Source organism: Strix aluco, chromosome 8, assembly GCF_031877795.1.
Source record: "Strix aluco isolate bStrAlu1 chromosome 8, bStrAlu1.hap1, whole genome shotgun sequence".
Taxonomy (NCBI): Eukaryota; Metazoa; Chordata; class Aves; order Strigiformes; family Strigidae; genus Strix; species Strix aluco.
In genome coordinates, this window is record NC_133938.1 from 30,732,401 (window position 1) to 30,753,556 (window position 21,156).

Genomic DNA, 21,156 nt, shown 5'->3' on the forward strand with positions numbered 1-21,156 from the left:
CTGAGCAACAGTATCTCTGGTCTTATTTCTAAACATTGCAGTGACCAAGACCATAGCATTCAACCTTTAAGCTCATTCAACAGAAGCTAGTTCAACATCAATTGCACACACTTCCTCTGACATGCCAAGTCTAGAAAAGAGTGTATATCAATCCACTCATCTCCTACACTGAGATTTTTAAGATGTCATAGAATCACTCTGTAGAAAATACCTGGTGTGCCAGCTAGAGTGAGAGTTTATCATTCATACAGAAGGTGTGGTGCCTAAAAAGGCAGTCTTCAAAGACTTGTGATAGTTTGATTTGCAAACGCCTTTATAAGTTGTAACTTTCAAGCCACCCCAAACACTTAGCATCAAAGTTTTTAAGCTGTAAAGCAAGTAATAATTTCATTTGTGCTTTTTAATCTCTCATGTTTCAAAAACCCCTTTCATTTCCAGAGACTGGAATGACCAATTGGCTAATCTGCAGGTCTCACCTGCTAAGGGACATTTCTTGTTTGCTCACTTAGTGTTCATTCTGTTCACTGGAAAACTGAGCTGGCAGTTGATCAGAAAGATTAAGATTCAGATAAGCCCTTCTCTAAGACAGATTCAGATAAGGTGAACAAGTTATGATGTGAAGATAAAAGTTGCAGAAGATAGTAAGACATGCACACAATCTTCTTTCCTACGGTCAGAACAGGAGCAGGTGAAAAACAGAAGCACCTCAGAGTCTCTGGAACACCTGCCACCTTCAGGCTGACAGATTCCATCATTTTGTGCATTACTTTATCACTTTCTACAGACAAACATCAAACATCGTCTACTCTTAGACAAAACCAACAGATTAATATCATTAAGACACTAGACTACCAACACTAACTACATTACAAACATGACATGGACAGTCATGCTTATGTTGTCTTTCACCAGCACTATCAGATTTATCAACTCTTACTTTCCGATACACATCAGTTCCAATTGTCTAGCAGATCATGTATTTGGAACTCATTATTACAATGATCTCAATGCAAAAGGCAAATTCTTCCTTCACCCACTGTTTGATTTCATCACAATGTCTGGATCTTCCCAGTTTACTGCATCTTCAGGGAGGGAAGTCCAGTTGAAATAAAATGCAAGAGAAAGGCTGAAATAAATGGATTCAAAAGAGCAGGACTCCTTAAAAGCAAATGTCAAATGAATTAAGCCAGAAGACCGCAGACAGGAGGAGAATTAACTAAATGACCATGAAACTAATCTCACAGAAGGACTACTTAATAAGAAAGAGAAGTCAAAAGAAATGATGGGAGAGAAAGAGGGTTCCAACATTCAGCCTACAGGAAGAGGAGGATTAAAGCAGCATGGCTAAAGACACGGACCCTTTCAGAACCCTGGGGTTTAAAAGGTCAGAACCACAGGGTAGCATACACACTGCCTTAATATTTACTACAGTCTAGAGGGTTCCAGTTGCAATACCAAGGGTACATATTTATCCTCAAAAGCAGGGGCACCTTCACAGAAAAAAAAATGCAAAACATCTGGCATCTATGAAGCTGGAGATCTGGGGAAGCAAAGAAGCAGCAGCAGCACTCAGATTACACCAGCATGCTTTCAAAGTCTAACTATTTCTCTGGTGCTAACATCACATATTTTATCCACGCATTCCAAATGTTAACCTGGAAGCATTAACTTGCTGCTCTAGCCTGTACTTAAACATTCATATCCAACGTATAATGACTTTAAGCCCAAACTACACAGTTTCAGCAGGTATTCCGAAGTAGTGACCAAGCAGTGGGAGCCAAGTAAACTGTCTGCCACTCAAGAACGCAGCAGGAATAAGAGGTAAGAATCATGGACTGGCTTGGGTTGCAAGGGACCTTAAAGATCATCTAGTCCCAACCCCCCTGTCATGGGCTGGGACACCTTCTACTAGATCAGGTTGTTCAAAGCCCTGTGCAGCCTGATCTTGAACACTGCCAGGGAGGGGGCAGCCACAGCTTCTCTGGGCAACCTGTGCCAGTGCCTCACTACCCTCCTCATAAAAAAATTTCTTCCTTAATCTGGATCTACCCTCTCTAATCTACCAAAACCCATTACCCCCTGCCCTATCACTACAGGCCCTAGTAAAAAGTCTCTCTGCACTTTTCTTGAAAGACCACTGTTTATGTTGAAAAGCCACAGTAAGGTGTCCCCAGAGCCTTTTCTTCTCTAGGCTGAAGAACCCCAATTCTCCCAGCCTTTCTTCATAGAAAGGTGTTCCAGCCCTCTGACCATTTTTGTGGCCCTCCTCTGGACCTGCTCAAGCAGGTCCATGTCTTTCTCGTACTGGTGCCCTCAGGGCTGGACACAGTACTCCAGGTGGGATCTCAAGAGAGCAGAGCAGAGGGGGAGCATCACCTCCTCGACCTGCTGGCCACTCTTCTTTTTATGCAGTCAAGGATACAGTTGGCTTTCTGGGCTGCAAGTGCACTTTGCCAGCTCATATCCAATTTTTCGTCCTCCAGCATCCCCAAGTCCTTCTCCACAGGGCTGCTCTCAATCCATTCATCCCTCAGTCTATACTGATACTAGGGATTGCCCTAACCCATGTGCAGGACCTTGGCACTTGGCCTTGTTGAACCTTCATGATGTTCGCACTGGAAAACTCCTCAAGCCTGTCCAGGTCCCTCTGGATGACATCCCTTCCCTCTAGTGAATCAACTGCACCACTCAGCTTGGTGTCGTCCACAAACCTGCTGAGGGTGCAACTCAATCCCACTGTCTACGTCATTAATAAAGATCTGGAAACAGTGAGGAAAGGGTCAAAAACGTTCACTGATGAAGAACCTCTTGACTTTCTAGGACTGAACAGAGCATGCTCTATCAAAGAGTCGATCACTTGAGAAAGATACAGTTACCTGACCAATTGGTTGTAGATATACAGCTGGAATTTGGGATGGAGGTTGGGAAAACAGACACTGAGAGAGGCCCAGTGGTGAGACGTAAAGACAGAGAAGAAGTAGTGAACAGGAGAGCAGTGTCTACAAAATAAGGAGGAAGAGTTTAACACTAAGATAGCAAAAAAGACAGAAAGAACGAGAAAAGGATAGCATCTAGCAAAGAACTTTAAAATTAATTGCATTTAACATTGTATAGTTATTACCCAACATCTCAAGTAGAAAAACTATACACTGTTATGCAGAAGGTAATAGAACACATACACTTATAACACTTCATTTTCTGTTAAAGGCAAGCTATTTTCACATTGCTATATTTTTCTTTAAATTTTGGAAGGAGTTTTATTACTTTGATGCAGACTTCCACATGCACCGGTTAACATACCTCAACCTAATCTTTTTGCAACTCCTGCTATTCTGTTGATAAGAGTATGTTATTAGCATTAAATAGCATGCTGGTTTTGCGACATGAACAATTTTGCTAGTCTGAAACTTTAAACACATTTTCATTCACCTGGCGAAACCTCAGTAAAATTACTTCTCCAAAGGTAAGCACCAGTGAAAGGGGAAGAAAAAAAGAGATTAAATGATGTTTTCATAAAACGAGCAATTCCAGGAAAAGTCTGAGATATACCTGTAATTCAACTTCTAGCTGCTGTTTTGGTTTTTTGGTCTGTTTGGTTTGGTTTGTGTTTTTTTTTTTTCGCAACAGAGTGCAGACTTGGTCTCAGAATACTCATGGTATTGCCTCTTTCATTTGAAGTATTAACTGCAGAAAGATAATGCCTATTGTTTTTTTAAAAATCTACATAAGCTGTGCTTAAAATGGTATTTCCTAATGAATTGCCATTTTAAGCTAATTCCTACTGAGTTATCATATTTACAGAAAAATACCATGCTCCATATAGCTCTATCAACTACAATGCAAGCTAAGAAGCATATTAAGGAAAAGCAAAAGAAAATGAGCATTTAATTAGTTCTTCTATTGCACAGATTATCATTAAAGTTGCATATGCAAGAAAAGCAAGGGGAAAGTGGTTAATTCTCTTTGACAGAGCATGCTCCTGTTCACATGCAGGCTACACAGACTCATCAATTAAAATTAAAACAGAACTATTCTTTCATTCCCATCTTAGCAGAAGAGAAATATTAAAGCTGCCTCATAAGTAAGGATGCCAAAGGATTTCCACCTTGCTACGGAGTACAGCAAATCCAGCATAGCAGCCTTTCCCAATTCCTTCCTCTAGTTCCTTTGTACTTTACTCATCATTTGGCTTCTTTCTTTTTGCCATATCTCACAACCTGATTGATTCCCTTCAAATGGCAGCTTTCTATCATTACACCCTAAACCAAATGTTTTACTCTATTATGTTCATATTATTCTTAGGTGTTTTACAAATAAGGACATTAAAAATAGATACCAAGTCAGCACTGTTTTTCAATCAATAAGCACTGCTATCACTATCAAAATACCTGCAAAAGGTGTACAAAAGCTATACAGTTAGAAAGACTGAGTTCTAGAGAATCATTTATGTTTACACAAAATACTACTTCCTTTGAACATATATAGCAATCCAAGACAAAACCATAAAAACAAAAATACATGACCACATACATCACATCACACACAATTTCCACTTGTTCCGGCTCAAATCCTGCTATCCACCTTCTGAAAAGTATTCTCCAGGTGAGCAGTATTTTGGACTGACAAAACGTCTTTTAAGGGTTGAACATACTTCGTATCTACTACTATTCCTTGTAATAGTAAGAACAATTATTTATTAATATGTAATTCTTTCTTCAATCATAATTGTCGCTTAGAAATGAAGGCACTTTAAAAAAAAATATTTCAAGAACAATATTGACAAAACCACTACCTGATAAAAAAGTGGCAAAGGAAGTCTTGAATATAAAAGTATATTTGTGATCTCTTATAGTATTAATACAGTGTTAATACTATATGCTCGTATACTTAATACTCATAGTGTTAATACAGTATTAATACCATATCTCAAAATTCATAAGCTGTAACTTGGTTTTGTATCACCATTTGAAATTTTCTATGTTGAATCTCAGATGGAAAAAAAATAAGATAAAGACTCTCTTTTTAACAAAAAAAATACGATCAGAAGAAAAATCTTGGGTTGTTTTAAACCCTAAAAGGCAACATGGCCTACAGAGCACATCCTGTTCAAGCCCCCATCTTAAGCCATTTACCAGTCTCAAACTGTACTTTGAGAAAAGAGTTTGCTGCTGTAACAATGGAGTAGTTTTCACATGACTTAGAATGCTAAGAGTTTAGTTTTGGAAATATGCCACTTCAGAAACTTGAAATCATTTGTGATTTTGGCCATTTGGTTTACCAGATCCTACCAGAAGAATCTGAATAAAATAACAATTCAGGCTAGAACATGAAGACCATGCAACTAGAACATGTTTTTTGTTTTTTCCTACTTACATCAAATCCTCTCTTACTACTACTGGTTTTTATCTTCATATACAAATACAAGCAAGTGTGGGAACCGTGCTTCTCAAATGATTACAAGCAAATAGGGTGCTAAGGAGTCACAGACAGCTTGTCTTTACAAGTGGCAGTGATAGTTTTTGATGTTTTATCCAGCTGTGTTAGGAGTCTCAAGAGAAAAAACATTACAAAGATCACTCGTATGGACTAAAATATAGCGACCGGCCTTGGTTACAAGTTCCAAAAAATTGTTTAAGTGAAGACTATTTCTCGTGGTAACTGGCAGAGGGCAGACTTTTAATGGATTAGTCTCAAGTAAGAGGTTAAGGCTTCAAACTAATGAACACATGCTGGTAAAGCATTTGGGATGTTTAGTGCAGACAAAGTAATTCCTACATTGAAAAGATGCAGAAGCAGGTTTTGATTCAATAGAATTTAACAGTTGAAATCAACAGATTCAGTCTTAGTTTGCAGAGCCAGGAACTGCACATACACTTCGTTATTTCCTCTGGAGACTAACAACAGTTTTCAACTTTTTTCCAACCTGTGGACCACACAGGAGGAAAAGAAAGGTCTTACTAACTGCCTGTCTTCTCAGTCACACACGTATCACCTCCATTAATTAAGAAAATACAGAATTCAGCCCTAGATGATTTTAATACAATTAGAATTGAAATTCAGCAGCTAGATAGTAAGGTAGAAATCACATGCCTGACAAGCTCGATGACTCTGTGAGCCCGATCTCAAACTCAGTTCCTAATTTCTGCATAAGACTATTGCTATTTATAACTTATGCTTCAATTCAAGATAAAAACTGATACTGTAATTCCAGAGTCTCACTCCTGTATTTTTTTCCTTTAAAATAAAAGGGGAGATAGAAAACACAGGCACCATTTTGACCATTTGACTTCAGACCTCTCACTGCAAGAGGAACTCTGACAAGATGTACCATCAGGCTGGAGCCTGTCCAAGTTCCTTGTACGTACAAACATCAAAATCTCTTAAATTGATGTGCTTTTACCAACTCTATCAAGTACAAAGAATATTAAAACCAATCTTCTATAATAAAACCCCGGCCACACAGTCTGCCAGCTACCAACGTTTCTATCTCAGAATTTATGCAAGAATTGTAGTCTTTAAAATATGACATTCAAAGATTAATATAGTTCTATGAATGCTTCCAATCAGCTATTTTTCATGCAACTCACATCAAAGTGTATGTGATATCAATACCTCTAATTCTTCTGACAGCCATTTTTAGTGCAAATACTAGCCAAACTAACTTGTTCTATTAAAATAGTAAACTTTTGTATAAGAAAAAAAATTAGTTACTTTTCATCCATTCTGCTGCGCATTTTTTTAAGTTTCTGCATAATGCTACTAGTCTCACTGCTGGAGATTGAGATTGGGGAAGGGCTGCGGGTTTCTGCATCAGTTGGAAGTGGGCTAGAACCATTGCTCTGCTTGATATCATCCTCACTGTGAAGTTCCTGTAATGGAGTGTTAAAAAACCAAAACACAACATTAAAAGTAAGAGAAGTTATTCTACAATTAAAAATTGTGTTAATTTAGTTTACTCCCTCCACAGATTATCTCAAATACTACTTCAGATAAGTCTGTCCACCTGCAAATTTAACTTCATTTTCCACCTTAATTTATTTGACACAAAGTTTTTTAGTACACCCTTTTTCTCCATAATTTAAGTTCTCCCCTAACTGTATCCAGAACAAAAAAACCCCACCAGAATTCAGTTACTCAACCAGGAAAACAACCTTCTATACTACTATTATTAAACTTGTGTCTCCATAAAATTTTGTAAGGAGGCAGACAGTTACCAAAATCCCATCTTGCTATCTCATAAAGCAACACAAGAAACTTAATGTAATGACACTAACACAACTCAAAGCATCAAGTTTTGGGTTTAGCACTTACGTTTAGTGCTCTGGGGTACTAATCAAACAAAATCAGAGCCTGTGAGATCTAAGCATCAAAAACCTCATATTCCCAAAGTCATTAGTTAAGCTTGAGAATGAACAAACACCACCCACTGCCCAGTTAAACATCTTATCACTTCTCCAAATGCATTTCCTTAAACAATGCTTTAAAGAAATTAAAGATAAAATTGCTGAGATAAAGAGGATGAGACTGTTTTCAGGCAGACAAAACTTACACGTGATAGGTCCAGTCTAGTAGCTTTCCATTCTTATAAACACTGAAATCAAATACCAGCTGCACGGCCAAAGAGGGAAGACTCCAGCTTCTGTAGTGAACACTTACCAGCTTGTTTTCTCCTGCAGATTTTAGTTTTTCCTGCAGTTTCATTGTAGTCTGACGGATTCGTTCTATTTCCGCCTGCTGTTTAAGGATCAGCTGCCTCTCCTTCCGAGCAGCCTTGTTAGCCTCTTGAAGACGCTTAATTTCTGCCTTTTAGGTATAAAAGATTAAGCATAAGCACTGTGACAGACAGCTCTCAAGAACACACTCTAAAGCTGTCACCCTTGCTCTGGGTTTAAAATGACTGCAACTACATGATGAAGTAACTAGCCTGAACTTCAGTAGCAAAGAATAGAAGAGCAATTAATACTTCTAAGTCTCAACGAGTGAGATTACTGATACAGAAGGATCCTTTAAAACAATGTGTTAAAAACTACCGAAATGCAAATAAAACATTTGTAAGAAATACTGCTAGCTTCCTCTCCAAAAGCCTGATATGGAGTTCTCTCAATTCCTAGCTTTTACAGTCTGAAACATTTAATGTCTACACAGAGGTTCCAACAGGATTTTCCTACAGGGCATCAGTTACCTTCTCCTGCTGTAATCTCAGCAGCAGACCACGCTGCCTCTTTCGAATAGGAGGCATCTTATCATCCTCTCCCTTGTCTCGCAAATGCCTGCAAACAGATTGGAAGAAAGAATTAAATAAGAAAAAAAAGTGCACAACAACAAGATTTTTTTTTTTTTTACTTTAAAGAGTCAAAAAAAGGTTTACTTTTCCTAACCTGCGGAAGAGTATATGCCTGCACTTAATCACTGGCATGCTCTACAGTGGAATATTTTGTACTGTTTAGTCAGACACGCACAGTGAAAAGGCCAGTGCAGGTAATACGAGATCTCACATCATGGGCAGCAGCTCTGCAGAGGTAGCATATGCTCACCATTTGAGAAAGACATAAGGAAGGACACTTGGGTCACTACCCTTTCTCAAACCCACAACAAGAAGAAATTGGAAGAAAATGCCAATTTTCCAAACAGTGGTACTCTCATGCAGAGAGTGATTATGGAAAAGTATTATTGATTAAATCCAGCCACCACTGTGTAGTACTATCACTAGTTATTTCAAGTGGCATTCCAGGACAAAGCATATGTTAGGTTGGAAATAAATCATTAACGACAACACATATCCAGGTTCACAAAATTCAGCCTGAGTCATTTAAAATGAGCTCAGATAGATATAAAGCACATAAAGTTCTAACTCTTTAACAGTTTTATACATTCTTGAATTAAGCCTTGTAGAGTCATGGTTGGGAATTACCTTCTCCAACTGACAACACACATCTGATGTTTTATTGTTTCAATGAAATTCTCTTTTATCAAACTACATTCAACGTAAACATCAAAGCACACTTACAAACTGGGTTCTGTTCTTTCCAAGTCACAATAACATTTGTATAGATTACTGATGTCAGAAGATTAGTCCAACCATTGAAACTTGATAAGGGAGGGGTGGGGTGGAAGTAAATTCTTCCCAAAAAAATTCAAGGAGAAGTACAAGAAAATGGTCAGTCAGCAACAGTGTATATTCAGAACTGCCTTACTTCTTCTGGTGTTCCAGCCAAGCTAATTCAGCCTTGGTCTTCTCTTTCAGAGCCTTCTCCCGGAGACGAAGCAGTGAGGACTGATGAGCTGCTCGCATTTCCTCCTCTTTCATGTACTGTCTTACCATCTCCATTGTAAATTTAGAGAAACTATCTTGCCCCCCTGAGAATGGCATGCTTAGCTCCTGGAAGGCAAGACAAATTTGACATGATTTGATAATACAGAAATTCCAAAGTTTTTTTCAATGCCAAAGTGTGTGTGTATACACAGATATACACACACAAACACAGAGGTAAGAAGGGAAGCTGTTTTTCCTCTCCGAGCTTTGTACAGATCAGCTGTGCAGCTAGGCTGCATGACAGTTTCGGGATGTCCCCTCTTGGGCTAGAGAGATGAAGCATCCTTTTGTACTTCCTAGCTGTGTGTAGGCACAGCAGGAAGACTTAATTCACTGGACTTTTATCATCTACCTCAAAAAGTCACTCCTCTTCTCCAAAGCCACAAGAGAACAGGTAGAGATCTGGGTGGATTGTTCTATAAGTCATGGCACTTGTACAACAGTGACATACAGCATGATTCATACAACTCTATGTTTTGAGACGCTCAAAGAACCACAAGGAGGAAAAGAAACCTAAAGTTTGCAAACACAGCTAAAAACAGCTCACTTGAAGCTCGTCAGCTTAACCATCTCAGTTCAGTTAATTTACCTTAACTATGGTTGCTTGACCTACCTTGATAGATGACAGAGCTGTTTTTTCTGGGGAGACCTCCTCATCAGAATCATCACGACTACCCCGTTTCTTCTCCAAGTTATTTCTGCGATGACTCTCAGAGGGCAGCAAAGACCGGAAAGACTTTTCTTCAATCTCGTCCTCTGTCATGGACTCATCAAATTTCAGAGAATACTCTGTTGCAACAGAAGCAGAATCTGAGGGAGAAATCAGGGAAGTGTTTTTATGCTCAGGTATGTACCATGAATGCAGTTTTACTCTGTCTCATCTCAGTAAAGTTGGGGGGGCAGGAAACACAGAGACATAGCTATTGTAATGCAGAAAAATGGGTGTTTAGAAAAGAGCGACCTTGAATTAGAGGACATAATGAAATACTGTTATCTAGCTTCAAAAGAGCTAACAGACTTCTGTACACAGGTATAAACACATTTCTGGGTCTGCTGAAACATTTAGTGTTCAGCCTGTATATTCAGCAAGTGAACATCTGGCTACAGCTAGGACAGCAGAAAATAAAAGGGCCCACCGACTCCATCACTCTGTTGTGCAGAATTTCAAAGGTTCCCATTTCACTGGGCCATCCTGTTACCTCTTAAAAGACTACCAATTCACCCGGGGCTAAGCTTTCTTCACAGATATTTCCTCATTTATTTCAGAAACTAACTCTGAAACAGAACCCCCCCTCCCTCCCCCCCTTACCACCTTCAGATTTATCACATACAAACAACAGAGCTAACCTTTTTCATCTGGCAGGGATAAAATGCTATCGCTCCGCAAGGAATCATCCACACCAGTATGAGCCTGTTCTTCAATACTGCTAGTTATCTTTTCACGACGGGAAAGCTTCTTCTCGTTCTCCTTTGAAGAGGGAACTGAAGGACTCTCTTGGCGGCTGCTGGTACTACTACGTTATCAAGACAATTTTTTAAAAAATTACTGTGCACATTTCAAAATATTTATTTTACATTACTACTGTACATACCCTGATTAACATCCCAGTAATAATCAACATGCAGAGGGTTTGGTTTGTTTTTAAAATGATACTGCAACTACATCCCTGTCCCCTTAGCCTTCTCTTTTCTAGGTTAAGTTAGCCCAGTTCCTTCAGCCTCTCTCTTACATCACGTATTCCAGCCTCCTAACCATCCTGGTGGTTCACCACTAGAATTGTGTCAGTATGTTAATGTCTTCTCTTTACCGAGGAGTCCAAAACTGGACACTATTCCAGATACAGTCTCACAAGAGCTAACCAGAATGGAATAACCATTTCCCTTCACCTGCTTGATAGATTCTTGCTAAATCAGCTGAATGAGAAAGCGGATGTGAAACTCAATTATTCTAAAGTTAGGAAAGAGAAAAGCAGCCAACTAGAACATACACAGCAAATTCAAAACTGAAGATACTAACACATAACGTACTATCACACTGTGGACCACAGTGTAGTAGATTTTTAATTAGATAAAGCAAATTCTGGTAGGCACGTAAATCTTCAAGCTCTGGACTATAAGACAGGTTTACCTGTTGAAGGTTTAATACTGACTCTTTTTAACAAAAATATTGAAGGAAACATCTTGATATTCCTTTGTACTTTAGTTCTTATTTATAGCAAAAATTCCCCTGTATAATCTAAACTCTTCTCACCTCTGATCATGAACCTTTGATCTTGAAGACTCTGAATAACTATCAAACATCGGTGAGTATGTCTGTTTTGAGTCACCTGTCTCCTCTCTACCTTGTGACATGGCAGCAGACTCACATTTCCTGAGAAAGAGAAGCATTCTGGGTAAGTCTGTGTTGTCTTAAAACAAAGAGTAATACAGTTTTCACAAGCTTTCATCAGTTTACTAGAAGTAGTAACAGTTAAAATTTCTGAAAAGACCACTTAAAGCTTAGACTGGTTAAATCATCTCAGAAAACAGAGCATCTTTTTCTACTCTTTTATACAGAGCTTCATATGACCAGGTAATGTTAGCTTTGGAGTACACTATTTAGAGTGTAAAGATGAAATAGAAATTCTTCTTCTGAAATGCTCACTCATTATGACATCTTACAATTTTCTTGTACAAGTGAACAAGTGAAGCTAAACCTAACTATCTGACTTCCCCCTTCCCAAGATGTGAGACATTAGGGAAAACCTGTTTGTATCAGTTCGGGCTCTCAGCTGCTTCATGAACTCTGAATGATGCTGACGCTGGTGGTCAAACAAGGTGGTGACAGGAGCAGCTGGAGCGCTGACAGTATCCGAGATCTGGGTTCGTGACAACTCTGTCATCTGAGCACAATAAAAAATAAAAGGAATACAATGAGCTTATTAGCATCAAAATGTTTTTGAAATAGAAAGCAGTCGCCCTCACAGGCAATTTACTGATTTATTGAACAAATGTGTAAGACATGGTTTTGAGATAGGTTGTAATTACATATTTACTAATTTTAGTTGTAAAAAGTGCATACTGCTCTATAAATACATATTCTTTATGCAGAGTGGAATAATTGATATGAAACTACAGACACGCAAGACACTACTTATATCGTTCCGATCAACTTAAGGAAACTCTGATCACTAGAGTGATCCCACATAATACAACATTCCAGACCTACCATTACAATTCATTTAAAAGGAAAAAAAAAAAAAAAGCCAGAAACAATGTTTTCTTTTTCATTTGAAGTGCATCTTGCCCAAAGAGCAAGAAACATTATTTTCACTCTAAAGGAAGCAACAGGTTTAAAGTTCCAATGTTATGCAAACTACCAGGTCTAAAATTGGCAGCATTAAATCAATAGATAGCCATGATTTTCTCCTTTATAATGCATGGCAGTCACTGTTTACCTGACTAGAAATAAGAACAACTTCAGGAATCATGGCAAATAACACTGGTTTTTAGAAGCTTTATAATTTACTATTTCTCTTATTGTTCAAGGGTCTGCCTCTGGCAGAGCAAGGAACTCAAGGTGGCTTTGAAGGTAGCAATAAGCTGTATTTCAATAACTTCCAATACACATACTGAGCTTCTTCACTAATTCTTCAATTAATGTACGCACTAATTGTAATACATACAATTTTACAAAAACAAGTGAATATCAGGAGTCACTAGTGAACACGGATGGAAAAGCTACTCTGCCAGCCCATCATCACTGGCCAGGTCATCCCCACCCACCTCTCCACTAGCACCTCTTAAGTCTCAGACTTCAAACTTAAAGCAAGACAAGAGATTAAAACCCTAGACCAAATAAAAGCTGTCTCTGTTTCTTCTACCTTGCTTAACTGGTTTCCACCTACTGGGTCTATAAACTTGTCAGGGTTTAAACCCAGTCTGCAGCCAAATACCACGCAGCCGCTTGTTCACCCTCCCCCACCCCCAGAGAATGGGCGAGGGAGAGTTGGAGGGGTAAGGGTAAGGAGACTTGTAGGTTGAGATAAAAACAATTTAATAATTGAAATAAAATAATAATGATAATAATAATAATAATAGAAAATACAAACAGGTAATGCACAATGCTATTGCTCACCACCCGCTGACCGATGCCCAGCCTGTTCCCAGCCAGCGATCCCAGAGAAGAGAGAATCCTGAAATCACCACTCCAAAAACCCAAGTGGAGCTTCCCAATCAACTCATATCTATATACTGAGCATGACATTAGATGATATGGAATATTCCATTGGCCAGTTTGGGTCCATTGTTTTGGCTATGCTCCCCCCAGCTTCTTGTGTACCTGTGCACTAGCAGGACATGAGAAGTTGTAAAGTCCTTGATTTCTTAGCAACAACAAAAACCATCAGTGTATTATCAACATTCTTCTCGTATCAAAACCCATACTGAACCCAAAACACAGCACTATTCTAGCTACTAAGGAAGAAGGGGGAAAAAAAAAAAGCCTAATTAGCTCTATCCCAGCCGAAACCAGGACAAAACTACAAATGTTTCTTTGTCTTCATCCAAGACTTCACTACCTGCTATCAGCAGCCACTGCATGTATCTCAGATATCTGAGCTTTTCTGCTCCTTTAACCTAACCCATTCTTCTCTATTCAAAAATTATTTAAATTTCACTTATTTGGCAAAGTTCAGAACAAGTACCTCAGTATTATTCTACAGTCCCACTACCTATCATAAAAACAGCCTTGCTAAGCACCAGCATGTGCATAAACTGAATAAACAGTTATGTTCATATCCATCAGCCTCCTGCACTCCATCCCATAACCCTAATCCACAGTCATTGCGATTGCTAAACAATGAAGAAACAAAAGCATTTTTTTGTTACTGTGTTTCTTATTTATGCATCTGCTACGTGCTGGGAACAGCAAGTATAAAAACCGATAAACTGATATATAAAACTGAAAACTAATAAATATTCTGTATGACACAAGCAGAATGAAAAAAGATTCAAAAAAAGAAAACTCCAGACTCTGTCCCAAGTTAAGAAGTCTGCTGAAGATCCTCCAATCCTCCTCTTTTTTTTTTTCGTTGGTCTACCTCCAGAAGTAAGCAAAATTGCTATTTCCCTGCCTTTCTAATTTAATTTGCATATCAAACAGATACAGGATCAAACCCTGATGGAGTGCAACTCTTACAAATTAAAGATGTTGTGTTCACTATCACCAATCTCTCCTGGAAGAACAAACTTCTTAACAGTTTGTTAACTGTAAGATCATAAGAATAGTCAACAGGGATTTAAGGCTGCTGACTGACTTCAAGTAACAATGCCAGAAAAGCTCCTTTAAAGTCCTATCATTTGTCGTGTTATGAAGGTGAAGAAGTTGCACTGAGAATGACATGGAACAGAAAATAACCTGGAGGCAAAAAAGTATTCAAAATAATACTGAAATTAGAACAGCTTTTTCCTTTCACTGAGGACCTCACCTCACGGATCTGGTGAGCTGTATCTGTAGCGAGAAGCGTGGTTTCTGCCTGCTTGGCTGCAGCCTTGCATGGGGCCTCTTGTGCAGCCTCCTGCCGTGACTGGACCAGATGCTGTAGTGACTCTGCATGGACCTATGCAGAAGACAAAGCCAGTTCAGCTCTTCAAAATTTTCTTGTTATAATAACTACAGTTTAATTTCTCAAAATCTGGGGGAAAGAAGTTTGAAATTGACCCCTAAGAGCTTTCTTCAGCTATATTAAAACCCTTCACCACTTCCATATGTTTACAGCTTCAAATTAAGAATACTTGTAGGCACAGATTTACTTACAGCAATTTGCCTCTTACACACTCCACATTTTTTGAAGGGCAGCATTACCTGAGCTGCCTTCTGCCTTGCCTCGTCCAGTTGCCTCTGACTTTCTAAAGCTTCTTGTTCAGCCTTGATTTTCAAAAGAGCTAAGTCCCGTTCATGGCGCTGTTGCTGTGCCTATGGATCAGGAAAAGAAGTTTTAATCATTAAAGTTAAATGTAAAGATCTTTTTTGCCTTAGCCACTGGCTGCAGCTACCTCTGAAAGATCTAGATTTATTCTACTGGTAATGGCTCTTCTGCTAAAGTAAAATTTTTAGCCTACCTACTGAACCTCTCCCTTTTTAAGTAGACAGTAGACAATGCACATTCCCCATACTCTTCCACCAGTGTAAAAAGAAAGAGTATTTAGGAGACCATTTAATTCAGCAAACTAGAACAAGCAATCTTGTCAACACAAGGAAAATTTCCACCAAAAATGTCCTTTTCACAGAGTAAGACAGATGATCCAGCCTGAACAACTACACTGCACAGCACTGGGACCCAACGTCAAACCCCATAAATAATCAAGATTTTATTTTACTGAAGTACACAACCAAAGCAGTGATTCCAGCTAATGGTATATTAATGACACATATTTTAAAGTTATCATTTCCTTGGTGCCAACTTGGTGTAAGAAAGATAACAGACATCAATCCCAAAAAATGGACATTAATAGAGATGCTCCATCATGCCGTTACAATTTCTCTGCATTGCTAACAAAAGCATAACTTGTCCTAATTTGATTAATTTTCTTGCAAAATAGAAAAAAAAAAAAAAGGAAGGTTAAGACAAGGAAGTATTTTTCCATTACCTTTAGAATCTGAGCCAAAGAAACACTCTCCTGCTGGGCAAGTGATATGCCTCGTACTCGTTCTACATCTGAAAGCTGTCGCACAGACTCCTCAATAGCACTAAGGTAGTTCAATTCTGCTGATAAACGATGCTGAAGACCAGCAGGGGAGAAGCGCATACATCCTGCAGGGTAAGACCTACTAGTCAACCTTCAGAGACTTTAGTGCCCCACATCAAATAAAGAGGAAAAAAAACAAAAAAACCAAACTGCTCTGGGATTAGTATGGTTTTAACAAAACAACTTACCGCTTGCTGAGGCTGCTCCTGCTACAGACCTACTAGTTCCCAGACTCAAGTCAGGGAAGGCTACATTAGGCTTCAGCCCTGACGCTGTACTTCCAGAAAAGCCAGCAGGTGACTTGACTCTTTCTGCTGTATTGCCTGTAGAATCAAACTGCAACATTTTTTGGGAACCGGAAGATGGGGAAGAAGTCGGCGTCTTCTGTGATCTTCCCTTCTCCGAGAAACTGACAGTGAAATGAAAAAAGAAAGAAGTCAATATTCTCCTAAATCCAGCCATTTGATAAGACAATAAAGCAATAACCTAGTTCTTCCATTTATATACACCAAACAGATCCACACAAAAGGCAGTCTTTTATGGCTTGCCCAGGCTCAGCCTGCCTTTAGGAAATGGCCTCATGAGATAAATTTTGTACCTATATTCCGGTTTAGGGTTAAGTTTCTATAGCACATTATTCTCCCCCAAAGTATTAAACCTAAGTCAGCACACACCAAAAAAAAATTTAACATAGTATCTACACATTCTACATGGCCAAACAAGCAGTTTTAATGCTTCCTGCTAGGAACCTGGCATGAGAAAGTCAGGATGAACTCACCTGCACGTGCATTTACACATCTGTTTTGAGAGTCTGAGTGAAGATCTGTGTTTTACTCACAGGAAATTAGGGCATTATTTTGATATCAGAATACAATGAACAGCGTTTAAAAAGTAAACACCTTACTATCAGCATATGGATGCAACTGAATATGATAAGCCACTGCCCTGAGTCTCAATCTCTTTCATCAAAATGCAATTAAATGCTTGAAGGCCAAAACTTGGACTTAAACAGTAAAATATTACTACAGTAACACTTAAAGAGAAAAACAGACATCTCTGTTGTTAAACATACAGAAAATGATGCAGACACTTCTTAAATTTACTATTCCAATTTTATTAAGACAAAAAGGATTAACAGTGGCTGCTTAAATCCCTTAGGAAGACATTCTGCTTTACTTGGCCTATCTTAGGAGATCACAGGACCTTTCAAACCCAATACTGGGTACCAGTGAAAGTCACCACCTCAGAGTCATTCTATAACCACAGAGAACCAGTGAAAGACCATTCATATTATTTGTTGCTTTTTAGAAAAAAAGTACAGTGAAAATTAAGCTGAGCATATTTCATAACTAACTTCATTGCAAAAAATAAACTGCATTTGTAAGTAGACATACAGAAGATGCAACAGGAAAATTAATTTTCCTCTTCCTCTACACTCTTTTCTGATGTGCAGTTCATCTCTCAAAAATCATCAACCCACAGAGCTGGACAGGCTTATGAGTATTAGTTGTACACAAGTCTAAGCAAAAAAGTCTGCGGATCCTACTGAAAAGAACAAGATGACTGCACAGGTTGACTAGCTATTTTTCTTTTCCTCCACTTGTTACAGACCATTTGTAGACTAGAAACACAAAATTGTGTTTCGATGCTTAAGGTACTGAAACCTGACAGGATACCTATAGTGGCTAGTTATCCTTGAAAAAAAGAAATAGAGGGGTCATTTGGGGTAGAATCACTGTTTTGTATTTTCTCTTACTACAGCCAAAATGCAGGGAAAAAATGTTTTCTGCATGCCCATCTTACGGACATTTGATCATTTCTGTTACTTTCCTTTTGCATATCCAAAGACATAGCTATTTTTGATAACATGCCATAACACTACCAAGCTTAATTATATTTGCGTACAGTCTTATAATGTTCATGTTACCTCATCAGGGAGTGTCCAGACAAGTTTTCCAGTGTGCTGTCTGTATCCGGGTTCTGCTCATGATCTTTATTAGAAATTCTGCTACTCGATAAGGACTTCTTTGACTGTTGGGATCCCCACTCTAATTCAGATGGCATTTTATCTTCTTCCACAGGAAAGTGGCGAGAACTTCCATTGAAAGAGTCCAACCCTAAGAACAACAACATTGCCAAAAGTTTGTCTGGTATTCTATGTATGAATATCTTATCATCAAAAGCCCCAAAACAAATAATTGAGAACTTTTTTCCCCAGTTAAAGATGCCTTTGAGTTAGAAATCTATAAATCCAACAAGCACAAGATGTAAATTTTGCAGCTTCCTATAGGACATTAAGTTCTCTTCTGCATATTGTGTCTACTGCCAACAAAACTGTTGACTCAGCTTTCATTTCAGCACTATCGGTTTACGTAAAGAAATTTGACTCTTTGATACTGATACTTAGAGTAAAGCCTGGTTTGCTTTAGGTAAGCTAGAGAATTTTGAAAAAATAGGAAGATAATTTGCAATGGCAAATCCTATTTTTCTCATTCCTTTTATTGGCTTTAAACCTAGTTTTTTTCTTATGTTACCCATTGCTTATATAGTAAAAGTGTACCAAATCTCAAGTTTCTTCATGTTTTTGTAATCTACAAGTTATTGTAGGAAGAAGCCTATTTATTAAATTTGTGCACTTACAAACACTAACTGTGATCCAAAGATGAAGCATACAGGCAAACTTCCTGTCACCTTCATAAACGTGGCCATAACTCTCATTTTTCAGCAGCCTATTGGAATTTCCTCAGCACAGAACCTGAGGATAGTTCCTCATGATATTAAAATTAACTCATTTGTTAGAAGGCTGGTTTAGGAAAGGAAAAATTTTCCATGCTGTTAACAACATCTTGCTTATTTCATTTTAGATGACTGTATTTCAAGGTCAGAGAATCATCAGGGTCAAAAAAGAATTTAGGAAGGAGTCACTGGAGGAATTAATAAATCACCCTATCCGTAGTAGACTGCAGTTTCCAGATATGTAGAAAGATTGCAATTTTCATAACAAGAAAACCCTAAAACCTCCTTCAAGAAAAAAAAAAAATACCCTACACTTACGTTCTTTCTTCCCTCTCTTTTTAGAGGAAGCAGATGAGCGAGAAGATGCTGCAGACCGTGGTCCAGATGAATGCTGAGAAGCAAGCTCTACAGATCGAGGTTCACGGGGAGACTTCCTACTTGGAACTTCTTCCTGAATGCTTGAATTACTGCTGCCAGCAACACTAAAAAGGAGCACATTGACAGTGATTAACTACGGACTTCCAACTCCCACGTTACATTGTGCACAAGAAATCCACCACATTTTAAATTGGAGACAGACAGCTGAAACTGTACTAATTAGCCTATCTTGAAAAGTGTTGCTTTTGAGAATAAAAACTACGACAGCTAAGACACTAGGAAGTTTGACATGATATTGAACATATTGAAACATACTTCTAATCATCTGAAACAGTAAAAGATGGATAACAACCATCCTTTCCAGTGCTAACTCTTAAAAGCTATTTGACTACGGACTTGAACAACGTAAGAATGACTCCAAACATGACTGCATTTTAGATTATCTCTGGACATACAGATATCATCAACTGACAGAAATATGAGCAATTTTCAATAAAGGATTAAAACAGATTTGCAAGTCAGAGTGTAATGCACCATACACTAAATACCAACAGACGATCTATCAAGAAGTTTAATCAGAAAGAAACCATTTTTTGCAGCCAACATTTTCAGCACGCAAAGTGCCTTTTACCCTCCTTTCTTCAGAGGTAAAGTATCACCAGTACAAACAAAGTACTTGTGGCCTTCCCCAAGGTGCTCAAAAGATGTAAATATATCTCATTACAAAAAAAAGAGGTCTTGGGAAAGCCACATGAATTCAGCAGTAACATGGAGAGTCTAGGATTGGGAGACTTCAAATTTTAGTCTGAACAAGAGTTCCTGCAGGTAATTTATGTATCCACTACTAAGCATTAATGAACCCTTACTGAAAGCAATTACAGGTTTTTTACAAAATTTTGAAGTACTGAAAGTATTTTAATGCTTTCAAATATATTTTCTTTTTTCTAAATTACAAAGACTAATCAACTGAGTACTACAGCAGCCACACAAGCTGGAGAACTAATTTTCACTTGACTACAAAGGGTAAGAACCTTGCTTAAAGCTACCTGCCAGACGAAAGAAGAACAAGTATTAGAGAACAGGAGTACTGGACTCTTATCTTTATGCTGGTTGATATGTTAACTGCAAGGTCCTAAAGAAATACCTCATCACTTTGACTAGTATTCCAATACAGCATAACAGAAAAGATATCCAGCACATTATGAAGCAAATTTTGCATTAACTATTTTCTGCTGAATTCTGCATTTTGATTTGCACAAGAAGTCTAACACAGAGTTACCTGAGGTCACGGGCGATCTTTTTGTCTGTTAAAGTGTCACTTCCCTGCGATGAGGCAAAATCATCTTCATAAGAAACCACGCTCTCTGGAGGGCTCATGGCAGGGAGTAAAGGGCGCAGGAGGGCAGACCCTCCATTCAACCTTTCATCAAACACTGAAGTGTGGACAAAAGAGGGAAAAGACAAAAGTTACATCAAATGCAAATGTGCATCAAACAGGTAATAAAGCTACAGGAATAAAATGCTCCCAACCACAAGTTAAAGACTTCCTTTCAAAACCAAAAACATCAGGAAAACAACAGTCTATCAATCCCACGGAAGTTTTAACACAACATTAACAAGCAAAGTCTTCCTCTTTTTGAAAATGATTGAATACTGTACTTCATTAATACACCCCAGCTAAAACATTTTTGAAGAGCACAGTGCTTGAGAGTAGAGCCATCTGCAGAAAACTTAAATGCAATCATCTTTAAGGGAAATAAAATGAAGGAAAAAAAAAAAATCAAGAAAAACCACAAAAATCAACTTCTCAGAAAACATTCCTCCTTAAAATAAGGAATTCTAGAAAAAGAAACTACTCAAAATGAAGAATAAATTTGTACAAAAAATGAAAATCAAATGAAGCATTCTGCACGAGACACTTGTAAAGCATGCCCTAAGACATAACACTTGAAATGAGCTTGTTTAAGCAGGAGACTTTCCCTACTGATATTCCAAAACCT

The 21,156-nt window shown here is 38.3% G+C and overlaps 1 protein-coding gene across 13 annotated transcripts in view; it reads right to left on the bottom strand.

Annotated features, from left to right (window-relative positions):
* The window catches only part of CEP350 (centrosomal protein 350), an 83,541-nt gene that overhangs the window by 28,747 nt on the left and 33,638 nt on the right, over positions 1 to 21,156 (bottom strand). For 8 of the 13 annotated variants that reach the window (XR_012624181.1, XM_074832962.1, XM_074832954.1 and 5 more), the window contains 16 exons: positions 20,436 to 20,589; positions 19,097 to 19,260; positions 17,970 to 18,159; positions 16,231 to 16,451; positions 15,944 to 16,107; positions 15,111 to 15,269; positions 14,782 to 14,913; positions 12,059 to 12,195; positions 11,565 to 11,684; positions 10,661 to 10,827; positions 9,927 to 10,123; positions 9,195 to 9,379; positions 8,183 to 8,270; positions 7,657 to 7,803; positions 6,712 to 6,869; positions 2,877 to 2,999 (listed from right to left, as the gene is read on the bottom strand). Coding sequence is in view for 12 of the 13 variants with exons in the window: in XM_074832962.1 (XP_074689063.1) it covers positions 2,877 to 2,999; positions 6,712 to 6,869; positions 7,657 to 7,803; positions 8,183 to 8,270; positions 9,195 to 9,379; positions 9,927 to 10,123; positions 10,661 to 10,827; positions 11,565 to 11,684; positions 12,059 to 12,195; positions 14,782 to 14,913; positions 15,111 to 15,269; positions 15,944 to 16,107; positions 16,231 to 16,451; positions 17,970 to 18,159; positions 19,097 to 19,260; positions 20,436 to 20,589 (2,506 nt within the window). In the remaining variant the exon portion in view is untranslated. The remainder of the gene's footprint in view (positions 1 to 2,876; positions 3,000 to 6,711; positions 6,870 to 7,656; positions 7,804 to 8,182; positions 8,271 to 9,194; positions 9,380 to 9,926; positions 10,124 to 10,660; positions 10,828 to 11,564; positions 11,685 to 12,058; positions 12,196 to 14,781; positions 14,914 to 15,110; positions 15,270 to 15,943; positions 16,108 to 16,230; positions 16,452 to 17,969; positions 18,160 to 19,096; positions 19,261 to 20,435; positions 20,590 to 21,156) is intronic. The other 5 variants (XM_074832959.1, XM_074832958.1, XM_074832956.1 and 2 more) reach the window with 4 other exon arrangements.